The sequence below is a fragment of the Perissodus microlepis genome, chromosome 16, assembly GCF_051167445.1.
Source record: "Perissodus microlepis isolate ML-2025 ecotype Zambia chromosome 16, ASM5116744v1, whole genome shotgun sequence".
NCBI classification, from domain to species: Eukaryota; Metazoa; Chordata; class Actinopteri; order Cichliformes; family Cichlidae; genus Perissodus; species Perissodus microlepis.
In genome coordinates, this window is record NC_140476.1 from 29203966 (window position 1) to 29217111 (window position 13146).

Sequence of the window (13146 nt, forward strand, 5' to 3'; positions counted from 1 at the left end):
TAAATAATCAACATTAAAGTTTCCCTCAAATGGCTACATAGACTCCCTTTTTTGACAAAAAGTCAAATGTTTAACCTTCAGTGACTGAGTGGCGTCATTTGAGACCACAGCAGATTATTTATATGACGTGTCCTGAGGATTTTCAACTATAAAAATATTTTCTGTCATGAATTTGTCATTTGTTTTGTGGAAGATTTGCCCCGTTGGTGTGTCAAGAATAATAAAAAGTTGTGCAGATATTTAAACCCAGTATTAAAATTGGAAAGAAAGGTGATTACGGTGAATTTGAACATGGCACGGTTGGTGATGTCGGACGGGCTGCCGGAGCAATTCAGAAACTTCTGAGAAAATATCGAGTGAGCAGAAGTTCTCTGGAAGAAAATGCCTTGTTGATGTCAAAGGCCGGAGGAGGATGGCCAGCCTGCTTCAAGCTGATAGGAAGGCAACAGCAACCTGAATAACTGAACGCACAATACATCAAACCTTGGAGCAGATGGGCTACAAAGTGGAAGACCACACCAGTGCCACTCCTCTCAGCTAAACAGGAAACTGAGGGAATAGAAGACAATAGACAAAAACATTCTTTCAATAGAAGATTGCAAAAATGTTGTCTGGTCTAATGAGTGTCAATTTCTGGTGGGGGATGGTGTGGGGGACATTTTCTTGTCACACTTTGGACCCCTTGGTACCATTGGTTTTAATAACTATATGTCATATCCAGTTGTCTGACATACGTTATGTCATGGAAAAGGTGTTAAAAATAAGAATGAAATGGGATATTTACTGATTAAAAACACCAGGATGTTTTGGTTTCTGCAGCGCTCCCCTTTAAGGTCATCTGTGCTCTGTTAATGTACCCGTTTTTGTATTTCAATGCTGTTTAATAACCTGCGTGTCTGACGTATCTGAACCGGCTTTAACGTAATTTATAGCAACACATCATCTCTGGTGTGATTTGCTTGTTTCCGGCTGGATGAGCTTATTCAGACTGCATCGTCATGGTACGTTTGTCATGTTGTCTGATCATCTTGACTCTTCGCATGTGATATTAATATACAGCAGATGATTGGTGAATTCCAGATGTCTTCGAAATCCTTTCACTCTTTCTGTTGCCAGACGTTAATGTTAAAGTTTATATTAGACCTCTCTGCATTGAATCATATCTGTTATTAATCTCTGTCTCTCTTCCACAGCATGTCTTTTATCCTGTCTTCCTTCTCTCACCCCAACCGGTCGCAGCAGATGGCCGCCCCTCCCTGAGCCTGGTTCTGCCGGAGGTTTCTTCCTGTTAAAAGGGAGTTTTTCCTTCCCACTGTCGCCAAAGTGCTTGCTCATAGGGGGTCATATGATTGTTGGGTTTTTCTCTGTATCTATGAAGTGCCTTGAGGTGACTTTTGTTGTGATTTGGCGCTATATAAATAAAATTGAATTGAATTGAATTGAATATTGTCCAGGATACTTATGCATTTAGACTTTCAGCTAGCATCAAACTACACTAAAGTCACAAGAACAATTTACATGATCAACAGACCTGTTTCATATCAACTTTTACTGTGAGGAAGAGGAGAGTTGCTGCTGGCGACGATATGGGAGAGGTGAAAGTGATCTTGGCTTCAAAGGACAGTGGCATACTGCATTACTCATGTTATGAGAACTTAAATATGTTTACATAGTGACATAGTGGAGACTGGGCTACCTTTTGTGGACAAAAAGCAAGTCCCCATAAAATAAATCTTCTTCTTCTTCTTTTTGTTGTTGCCACAAATGACTTTAGAGATGAGAGGGTTGAGAGAGAAAGTGTCCAATAAATGTAGCAGACGAGGTGTTTTCAAAGAATACATGTGTCTGATACCTGAACTAATGTACAAATTCAAAGCTGAAGTTCACCACCGATGAACTGCTGGTATATTTAGCAACCCAGGAATGTGCCAAAGGTCTTTTTAAGTTTTAAGTTGGGCATTTGCTGCTTTTTCACTTACTTTGTATCTTTAAACACTTTGTCACTAACAGCCTGTCGTAAAAACATGTAATTTGTTTCTATTTCTTTAGGTGATTCAACAAAAAATGCTAGAGATAACATAGTTTCATGAACATAAAATAGAAACAAATCAGGTCAACGGGTCTTGTGGAGTAATGAATCTAAATGTGAAATCACTATGTATGAGGGAGGTCAAAACAGAGGTACAACAGTGAGTGTCTAAAACCATCCATAAATATGGTGGAGGCTCTGTCATAGTTTGGGGCTGCATTTCACCCACGTGGTGTTGGTGATCTTGTCAAAGTTGATTACATTACGAATCCAGATGATTTTTGATCCACCGTACAAAACCATCTGGAAAGCATCTGATTGGCTGTGGCTTCATTTTTCAGCATGATAATGATTCCAAAACACCTGGATAGAAAAACACACAAGTGACAAATCATATGTACAGTCAGGACATTCTGGGGCTGTTGGGAGGCGGTTTTAAGGCTAAACCCTACACTGACTGTGTCAACCAGTGGGCATTTGGAAAAAGAGGAGTTTGGTGACTGCACTGAGGGGATTGTGCAGTCAGTGCCCACCATGACTTACCAAATAGGATTGAGCCATCTGAATTTTAACCTCATCCGAGCCTCCGACTCACCCACAGCAGCAGTCGGAGCCATAATTACACTAATCTGTGTCTGTGTGTATGTCTGAAGCTGTTGTCTATCAAATGTACTCCAAACATTCCCAGCCATAGTTTGGAAATTTGTATAACATTTAAGTAAAAAAAGAATCAGTAGACGTCTTTTGTAGGTGTGTGAGTAAAATATTTGTGCTGCCCTTTAACCCACATCCAAGCGTTCGCAGCTAAACTCTTGCCCATCCCTCAGCCAGTCCTGTGCCATGTGTTGAGGCACACAACCTGAGAAATGCAGTTGTCATCCATTCCTTCTCTCTTGTCCTCTTTGCAGCTGTATACTACACACACATACACACACGCACACACACAGAGCAGCAGCTCTTGCCTCCCAGGCGCTGTTGTTTTATCAATAAATGGCGACATTAGTTCATATCATGTGATTCGAAGAGGATTCGTTGCACATTAGAGGCCCTAATCGCCACCTATAGTCTACCCCCCGGGCCTCGCCTACATGACCCTGCTGAGCACAGCGTTTTCTTTATGCCCCCTGACAGAGCTGGGGATTGAGCCCAAACAAAAAAAAAACACGAGGGTGAAAAAATGTTTTTACACCCACCACGCTCCCTCGCAGGCCTGGCTGTGTGGGCTCACCGAACCCTTTTAGCTTTCGATCAATGGGGCAAGTTACTGGAGTCTGGCCAACTCTGACAGATAGCACAGAAAGAAAAAAGCATGCCTCTTCAAAAAATTTTGGTTTTTTGTCACTGTGTTTTGTACCTCCACCCAACCTCACTTCAAAAAAAAAGAAGAAGAAGAAGAAAAAAAATGCAAGGTGAAATGAGGGAATGCTTCTTTTATTTTCCCTTAAAGATTAGAGTTTTCTGTGCGGAGGGTGAGAAGGCGAGGCTGTGGGTGGAGGAACAGGAGGAAGAGGTGGGCAGAGGGAAGGCTGCTTTGCGTCATCCGCAGCAGATGAACCTCTTGCCGGACGTGGGTTCCTGACATGGAAGCTGGACAAAGCAGCAGCTCGTCCCACAGCTAATGATGGGTGTTATAATTTAACAAAAGTCTGGTGATTATGGGTCTGCTGATGAACCAGGAGCCATGGGATACGCAGCAGTCTCTGGGGACGGGTTCACAACGAGAGCGCAGTGCCCCCCATTGGAGTAGAAAACGCATTGCTCGTTTCTACTCAGACTTCAGAGTGCTACTGATAATTTAGTACACTCTATGCAGGGAGTTCCCAGATGATATTGGAAATTACTGAACTGCACAAAATTAAACTAGTAGTACATTTGGCACTTTTATTATATTCATATGCAATCATTTCCATAAGTATTTGGACAGTTACACAACCACAGTGCATTTTGAACCAATTTATTGATTTAAAATCAAGAATGAAGTGCAGAATTTGAACTTTAATGAAAAAGGGTTTAACCTGATGTTTTTGTACACAGTCCTCCATTTTCAGAGGCTTAAAAGGGATTGGACAGATGACCAATAAACACTTTAATGGCTGGTTCCCTGATTGTTCCCTGACAAAATAAGTAGATAAAAGATCTGAAGTTGATTCATGTGTTAAACTTGTATTTGATAACTGTGTTTTGAAATTCTCGATATGACATCCAAAGTGATGTCAGTGCAAGCGAACAAGGCCAAGGTTAGGCTGCAAAAACCTTTAACAGTGGCCAAATTAATAATCGGGTTCATTCTTAAAAAGAAGGAATGCATTGGTCAGCTTAGCGACACCACAGATGACAACTAAAGTTGCACGATGACAGAATTATTTTCATGGTTAAGAAAATCAGCTTCAAAATATCTAAACTAGTCAAGAAAATTCTTGAGGAGGTTGACGTGTCATTGTCACCGTCTACAATCAAGAGACGCCTTCATGAATGGAAATATAGAGAAGTTTAGATCCTGGGATATCAAACTCATAACGAGGGCTGTCTTAATCAGCAGAAAATGCTGTAAAACATATTAAAACACATTTAACAGTCCAAAAATGTAAACCCTCCTTTACATTTTATAAACTAATCCAGTGAGCACACTGGAATCTTTGGCCGATTCTGGCCCCACAAACCTTATGTTTCACACCTCTGGATTAGACTTTGGAGAAAAGATCTAAAAAAAAATCTGGATGGGTCTGAAAAAGTAGAATGATAAGAAGAGAACAGTATGCAGAAGAAGAGAAACAGGTCATGATCTGAAGCACATGTTATCTATCAAACATGGTGGAGACTATGTTGTGGCATGGATATGTATAGCTATAGCGACCAGAGCTGGGTCACCTCTGTTTATTTGTGATATCACTGCTGATAGAAGTCGCAGGATGTAATCTGAAGTGTACACGACTATATTCTGTGCTCAGCGAGTCACAGTACGCATGGTTAATGATCCAAAGGAAACTGGAAAAGCAACCCAAGAGTTTCTCAAGGTGTATGTTCCTGCATTTTTCTATTAAAATTATTTTATTTTAGATTAATGCACGATCTGTTGGCATATGACTGTGCTATTACATTTTAGTATAGTTTTATATCATATGGACTCCAATCAGTCGCAGTTATATTCTACACTAGTAAAAATAGGCTCAAACATACACCCTGAGTCATAAAATCCTGTCTTATTTTAATGGGTGGTCTTATTCAAAACAAAGTAAGTAAACAAGGAATATTGCAGAAGAAGTTCCCACAGAGACAGACTTTAACATCAAAGTCAGACCTGAGACAGGAGACACTGGGACAGCCTAAATCTCTAGGCAGGTTATCCAGCATGCTTGGTACATCCGACCTTTCAAGTACCCTAAAAAGCTGCGCACAGAGTGCTGGCCGTTATGTCTTATGACCCTGAGGCTCGTCTCCCCGGCCCCTACGCTGACCCCGGGTGCTGACAAGCCACACCTCCTCCTCCTCTGCTGTCTGTCATCTTGCAGATAACTCTCCCTGCCTCAGTGTCATGTCCACCTGGCACCTTGTAAAAATGGGACACGATAGCGAAAAAGGTCAGAACACGGTGAAGAGGCCCCCGTGTAGAGCTGTCTGTTGAGCACAAACTACGTCTCTAGATAATGGCATTTCTAGGGAGTGTGTGGAGGCAGCGTTACACTTGTTTATGGAGGAAGAGGGTCTCTCGGTCGACATGCAGTGTGTTACATTTTTGTGTGGCTCCTCCACAAAAATGTCCAAGTGCTTTCATTTCTTAGGCCTTAATAGCTCATTAGGATTTGTAATGCAGGTCAGTAATTGTTTGGCTGACATTTCCAGAGCACAACTCTCTAAACTTTGTGGGTAAAAATCAAACTAACTATGGTTTGTAGGTGACTGATGATTACAAAGATATCAAACCTGAGAATGTTCGAAGCAACATACAGGCAGGCTAAAGTTATTTGGAAACAAATGCTGTGGATATATTCTGCTCTTTAACCACAAACCAAAGGTATGTTGGTAATATTTGGTTTGAGTGCCAGCTAGTGGCACAGGAGAAAGTGAGAATTCCACTAAATATCAAGATTTTCTGGATGCAAAAGTCATCCAGCTGCGGAAGAAACTGAAAAGAGACGGACTTTTAGGAGAACGAACCAAATCAGAAGACCTCTCAACACCTGTTGGAGTGGCTCTCAGATTAGCTCTGTCGAAACTGTTAAAGAAGTCTTAATAGTAAAAATGTCTAACTTTTTCAAACTGGAAACAGTAGTTCCTTTCAACAGACTTCAGGTTTAGGTGACCATGATAGATATTTAAAGGATTATGTTACGAAAGAGTAACGTCCTGCATACAGGATTCAAGATACCCACATATTTGTGACCTTGTAGTGTGTATAGTCAAAAGGTTTGTCTGATTTTCGTTCCCCTTTGCTCACTACTTGCTTCTCTTTTGCAGATTTTGCAGGTAACCCTGATTCTTTAATAGGTCAGTTCATCAAGTTAAAATATAATATGATATACACTTCTCAAAGACATTAAAGGATAACTTTAATCACACATCAAATCTATTTTCTCCTGCTTATCTAGATTTGGACTGTGGGGACAGCAGCTTAAGTAGATACATCCTGGTTCTGCCGGAGGTTTCTTCCTGTTAAAAGGGAGTTTTTCCTTCCCACTGTCGCCAAAGTGCTTGTTCATAGAAAGTCATATGATTGTTGGGTTTTTCTCTGTATGTATTATTGTACGATCTACTGTACAATATAAAGCGCCTTGAGGCGACTGCTGTTGTGATTTGGCGCTATATAAATAAAATTGAATTGAATTGAACTGAAAAACCTTATCTAGGATGTTTCCATGAGGCATCCTTGGTCAGATTCCTGAACCATCTCAACTGGCTCCTTTCGATGTGGAAGAGCAGTGGCTCTGCTCTGAGCCCCTCCTGAATGACTGAACTCATCTTATCTCTAAGGGAGAGGCCAGCCCAGGAAACTTCCTTCAGAGGAAAGTCATTTCCGCTGCTTGCATACTCAGTCTCATTCTTTTTCAGTGACTACCCAAACCTTGTGGAGATAAGTAAAGGTAGATTGACTGGTAAAAGTCCACAGCTTTTCTTTTACACTCAGTTCTTTCTTTACCACAACAGGGTAACTGCAGATGCTGCACTAATCTGTAAATCTCCTGGCCTCTTTTCTCAGTAGTGAACAAGACCCCGAGATACTTAAAATACTTCACTTTGGGCAGAAACTTACCCTAAATGAGCACTCCACCCTTTTCCGGCTGAGGACCATGGCTTCAGACTGGTACTGATTTTTATCTCAGCTGCAAACTGCCCTAAAGCCTGTTGGAAGTCAACTGCCTGAGGAGGCCAGAAGAACCACATCGTCTGTGAAGAGCAGAGATGGGATTCTGAGGCCAGCAAACTGGAAATCCTCTGCCACTTGGCTTCATCTAGACATTTTGCCCATTAAAGTTATCAACAGAATCAGTGTTGACCGAAGCACTTTTTCCATGACCTTACCTGTCAGCTGCCTCTAGAGTCCCACAAGCTAACTATGCTTAATAGGACTCCATGAGCTTCACAGCCCCCTTCCCCTCTGGTGTCCATGATCTGGTTTGGGGTTAGCACCGCGACAGGCACCAAGCGCCTTGAAGCCACAGCTCCTGGCTTTGTGGTATACTGCAAAGTGTATTAAATTAAACACTTGACCTTTCTAGTTTAGAATAAAGATGCTAGTTATTTATACTTAGAAAAGAACAAATGTTTTACTCACCTCTAGTAAAAGGACTTTGCAGAACAATTTTAAGTACCGTTTATAAAAGCAGTATAATAAGCTCTCTACATTTAGCATCTGTGTGTATAAATCCAAACACAATCAAGAAGCTGGTTAGAAAATGACTTCTTTATTTAACATGACCGTATCAGCATATCAGCCCACACACATAGCATCAGACTCAAGTCACAGTCACTCACTTTCAGTATATACAGATAGGCACATTCACATTAGGCATTAAAGCCAGCCACAGCATCTTCTGTAGGTCCAAACCTGTGGCATATTTGGCTGCTGCCTATGAGTCAGCCATGTTAATTGGGGTCCTCTGATCCAAGGTCTGTTTCAAACTTTCACAGACGAAATTAATGTTCTAAGCACACTGATCTGGAGTCAGAAATTCTGACCAGTGTTCTCCATCCAAATACAAACAGTTCTTCCTGAAATGTCATGCTGCAGTTTCAGCCCAATAAATGCAAACAGTTGTACAAATGAACAGGAACACCTGCTCTTTTGGGAAAATAAAACTCTGGAAGTGTATTCCCTGACTTTGTTCACCAGTTAAATACTCTTCAGTCAGGTGTGTGTGATGTGGATTGTGCACGAGGACAAGTTTTAGGTTAGCGATATATTTGAAATGTTGATTGCATTCATGGAAACGTCAAACTCAGCATTAAAAGGACATTCCTTATATTTTGAGGAATGGCTGTGGAAGCTTTTACACGATCTCATATTCAACTCCAAATCTTATATTACTTGGAATTTTAAATGTAATTTTTACTTGATGAAATTTAATCAAACTTTAAATCGTAAAAAGGGAGAACAAGTTTAAAAAAAATAAAAAATAAAAAAATAAATTAACCAATTACATGTCATGAAGCAATCTTTTGCATTGCAGTGTTACCGCTCTACAAAAGCAAAGAACAGGACACTTAACACGTGCTCAGTACTTAAACTAAGTTAAATTGAAAGTAAACTACAAATACAAACACAGGGGCAAACAGTGGGTTGTTAAACTTTGTATAATCCACGGCCTTCATCATTCACCAAAATTCTTTTAACGGGCGAGAAGGAGCAGGGAGGGTGCAGGTCTGCAGCAAATTTTCAATGAACGGCAAGAGGAGGAAATGATCCCCACTTAAAAACAAACAAGAAAATCAAACCCATGTGTAAAGAGGATACAGTCAAACTAATAAAAAGAGAAATAAATAATCAGCTGTATTTAAAAAAAACAAAAACAGAACAAGGCTTCTCAGGAGGCGGGTTTTCAAATTCGTTTTCGTTATCCCAAACTACAGTGTTCCTCTGTGTCGTCTCCATCTCAAACAAGCGCCTCGCCTTTGAGATATTTACACATCAAAGCAACCCAATTTGGGCTTAGTAAGCATGTAATGCTACATTGCATGAATGGAGGTTTCCCTAATGTCCAATAAAGAAACGCAGCATGTTGGCAGGGAGCCTTTCCACCGCACCGCAGTGAGTCAGACCCTTTCCTGTCCTGGGATCAGTCCTGACTCCTTTCCCTTGTGAGCTGAAGTCCCCCTGCGGTGCAGCGGTTTTAGCCTGAGAGCAGTACTGACAAAGGAAGAGCAGCGTGTGGGTTCATGGGAGAATGAAAGCGGCACATAATGAACATGTGGGATACAACAGGTCGCAGTTAATGGGACAAAAAGGGTGCTGATCTTGTGCTGCATTCTCACATGTACTAGAAATTCTGAAATTCCACTTTAATATAGGGAAAATTTCTCACACCTAAAGTTTGACTTTGACATCATTGGTGGCACACATTTACAATACCGACAAAAACAAATAAAAAAAACCCCACTCAAACACATCTGCCCTGTCAAGGTTAAGTCTGACCAGAGCTGGAAAGCAGGAAAGTGATTCTTGTGTGATGCCAACTTAAATACAAGAAAGGAAACTGACACAGAAGTGCAGTCAGACACTAATTAGTCAATGTTCATTTTCAGAATAAATCGAGAGACATTTGCTCCAACTTCCAATTTTTACCCGGTGTTTGTGTTTTGCACAAAATCTCAAGGTCCCCCCATTGTTGGCGATTCTGTGTCTTCTTGTTTTACAACTTGTGTGTGTAAACAACTCAAGCAGCAGTGGGGATAAACGTCAGCGCTCTCCAGCCAACTGCTGCCATTAGCGATGTGACTGAATGAGTGAAAATGTCACAAGGCTAAAAGCAGTCTGACTGCACTTTAACACCAAATTTCTACTTAAGCATGAATCTCAGGTCTAAACCAAATGTTACTTGAACACAAAAATGACATCCTTACGTTCACTGAAAAGATGTCTGCGGTCAAAGCTGCGATCTTTCTGTCAGACATGGACATGCTAAACTGGAACCAGGAGTGTTTGTTTTTTTTTTAAAGCTGAACTGCCAATTGCTTCAACGATGGGATTCTGAACAGCACAGCTGGGGAGCACTTCTTCCTGCTGTCTTCCCATTCTGGGTGGTAATTTTGGTTTCAACTGTGTCCCTTTGTCTCTGTGCTGCTTGGTACTGCCCTGTGGTATCCTAGTGGCTGCTATAACTTCTTAAAAAGTGGGATTCTGTCGAATCTTTAATGTTTTTACGCTGCTTGAGCATAATGGACACACTCAGACTCCATGGAAATGCACAACAGAAAATTCTGTCATGAAAATATAACTGTCAATACACGTTTTCTACCTGATTTAATTGTGACAGTAAGCTCTTCATCCCCTCTCATCCTCATATTTATCGGAGTTCATCTCTATGCCTGTCCTCCTCAAGCTTCCTCTCTGAGGCAGAAGTAAAAGTTTGGGCTGCTTGTTGACCACTACTTTTAATCAGCCTCTGCTTTTTCTGTTGTAAATGTTCCTCACCTGGAGGAAACAGCAAGTCAGTGAAGAGGGAAACGAGGACTACAAGATAAGACAGGTGAAGAGGACACATTCTACTATATACCCTGTGTCCCCCTCCTCTCCTGTCTTTGCAGACTCTACAAACAGAAGTCCAAGCAACTGCTACTCCCCTCCAACTGTTTCACCCCCACCCTCTTCCTCCGTGTTTTCCTCCGTGTTTTCCTCCGTGTTTTCCTCCAGAAGTTGTTTGTCTGAGTAAATGTCCCTGACGAGGAGGATTCTGATGAGGAGGCTCTCCAGGATTCGTCGGTCCAGCGGTGTGGAGCTGAACCACAGCGGGTCATCTGGGCTGCAGTCCGGATCCGGCTGAACATAAAACACATCTAGGCTTTTCTGCAACGAGAGAGGACTGCAGGGAGGTAGGTAAGGAGGGGGAAACAAAATGGCAAGCGGAAGGAAGGAACAAAAAAAGAAAAAAAGTATTAGAAACAAGCAAAAAGGAGGTATTGTAGAACAAGGGAGAAAAGTGCAGGGAAAAGAGCACAGGAGAGGGAGAAAACGAATGCATGTATTGGTTTCAGTTTCCTCTTGAACAGTTAGGAGAAAATTTTGATGACATTAATTTATAGCAAGTCCTCATCTTTAAAGAGTCAACACTGAAGTTCAGGATGTGAACAGCAATGAGTTCTAATCACAGGACTCAAGCCTTTACTTTACAGCCACTCTTAAGAATTAAAAGATTTATTCCAGTAAAAACACTGAACCCACCACTTGGATCTGTAGAGTTCATAGAGGTGACACTCGTGCTTCTTAGCCGGGCAGCGTTGGGCGGAGCCTCCAGAGTTGCTGTCGCGTTCCTCCTGCTCGTCGTCCTCGACCTTTCGTTTTCTCTTCCTCGACTCTGTTTGCACTGATGGTCCAACAGACAGAAAGGAAATTTTTGTAAAATTTTCTCAAGGTTCTGTGTCTAAAACTAACATATGCAGAAACCACTACTTGTTTTTGTAAGTTTGAACTGTAGATGATGGAAAATCATGTTGAAAGACAAAGAGGTTATTTATTTATGGTTTTGAATTGTTTGGCTCTGAATGTTAACAAACTGGATATGAAAGCAGAAATGTTTCAGCATCTAATGTGGACATAAAAACTATGAATCACTGAATGCTAAATTACACATCTTGTCATAATGTGCATGTGTGAATTTCACAAACAGGAAGTTCAATCGTCCATCACAGCTAGATGAGAATTTCTATGGCCAACATATACGAAGCATATCAACATGATGCATTTTCCAGCCTCACCATGGTGATCCTGAGAGACGGAAGGCACACGGATGCAGACTGTGGTCTCCTTGGTAACAGGATGGAGCGTGTCTGGGCCGTAGACGTTAGAGAAGGAGAGGCGCAGGTGCTGCTCCACGGTGCGCAGGCCAAAGTATTTGGTGTTCAGGTAAACGAGCGAGCGCAGCAGAGCGGCGGGACTCTGCTCCCCGAGATGACGACTGCTCCACAAGCTCTGCTCTTCCACTCGACACCACAGTGAGCCTAAAGAGAGACGATCCAATTCCACAGTCAACATCTACAACACTCATCAGTTCTTTCTTGTCTTTATCCACTATTTACATCTGCCAAATATAATTTTCTACCTGGGTACTACTTGTGCAGACATGGAACCTGTTCGTGTTGGAGCGGTGTCCTCATATTATATCATAGTGCAATCACAACGTGTCAGGATGTGAACAGCAGAAGAGTTATAATCACTGGACACGACTCAGAATATCGAGAAACACAACAGGTTGTTTAACAGCACCGTACCACTAGCTGGTGATGACAAGAATATATTCAAACACACTTTCCAGTGTCATCGTTATCAGTGTGGGATGAGTTTCTTAGCAAGCATCATAGCTTCCACATTCCACACTGCAATGAGATACTGTCTCACATCTGAGACTGTTTTTATTTTTGCCTTTTTCATCCACATTGTTGCTGCTGAAAAATGAGCAATTTAGGACATGAGTTTGTCAAAATACAGTATGTAAAGTCACCTGAAAAACTAAGACCATCTTGCTGTGAAAGTTGCAAAATTAATGAGCTTTCTGACCATGGTTATGTCCATGAAAGAGTTATAGAAACTTCATGAATACATAAAGAATGAGAAAGACTGCATGATGAGGACAAAGTTGGGATCGCCCTGCTATTTGCAGTCTTTATTCAGTACTCAAATCTGTACAGTTTCATGATGAAACAATATCGTGTTAATCAAATTGTTTCCAGAAAGAAATATTAAAATCTGACAAAGTACTCAAAACTGTGCTAATTCCAAGTGGAGCAGGCACACAAGGAGGGTCTTACTAAGGATTACACTCACCATCAGGAAGTACACTGGGCTGCCAGTCCTTCAGAACCTTGTTAAGCTCCTCTCCAAACTGCTGGTAGCATGGATCACTGAACAGGTCATCCTTCCGGCCTTTGGAGTGAAGATGCTTTAAACAAAGAAAAACTATCAGTTAAAA

At 41.4% G+C, this 13146-nt stretch overlaps 1 protein-coding gene across 3 annotated transcripts in view; it reads right to left on the reverse strand.

The window, feature by feature from the left end:
* Window positions 1-7909: 7909 nt before the first annotated feature.
* zmym2 (zinc finger, MYM-type 2) overlaps window positions 7910-13146 on the reverse strand; it is a 33915-nt gene continuing 28678 nt past the window's right edge. For all 3 annotated transcript variants that reach the window (XM_084908929.1, XM_084908930.1, XM_084908931.1), the window contains exons 22-25: window positions 13002-13116; window positions 11936-12178; window positions 11403-11544; window positions 7910-11043 (exon numbers count right to left, since the gene is read on the reverse strand). In XM_084908929.1, the coding sequence (XP_084765055.1) occupies window positions 10797-11043; window positions 11403-11544; window positions 11936-12178; window positions 13002-13116 (747 nt within the window). In that variant the 3' untranslated portion in view covers window positions 7910-10796. The remainder of the gene's footprint in view (window positions 11044-11402; window positions 11545-11935; window positions 12179-13001; window positions 13117-13146) is intronic.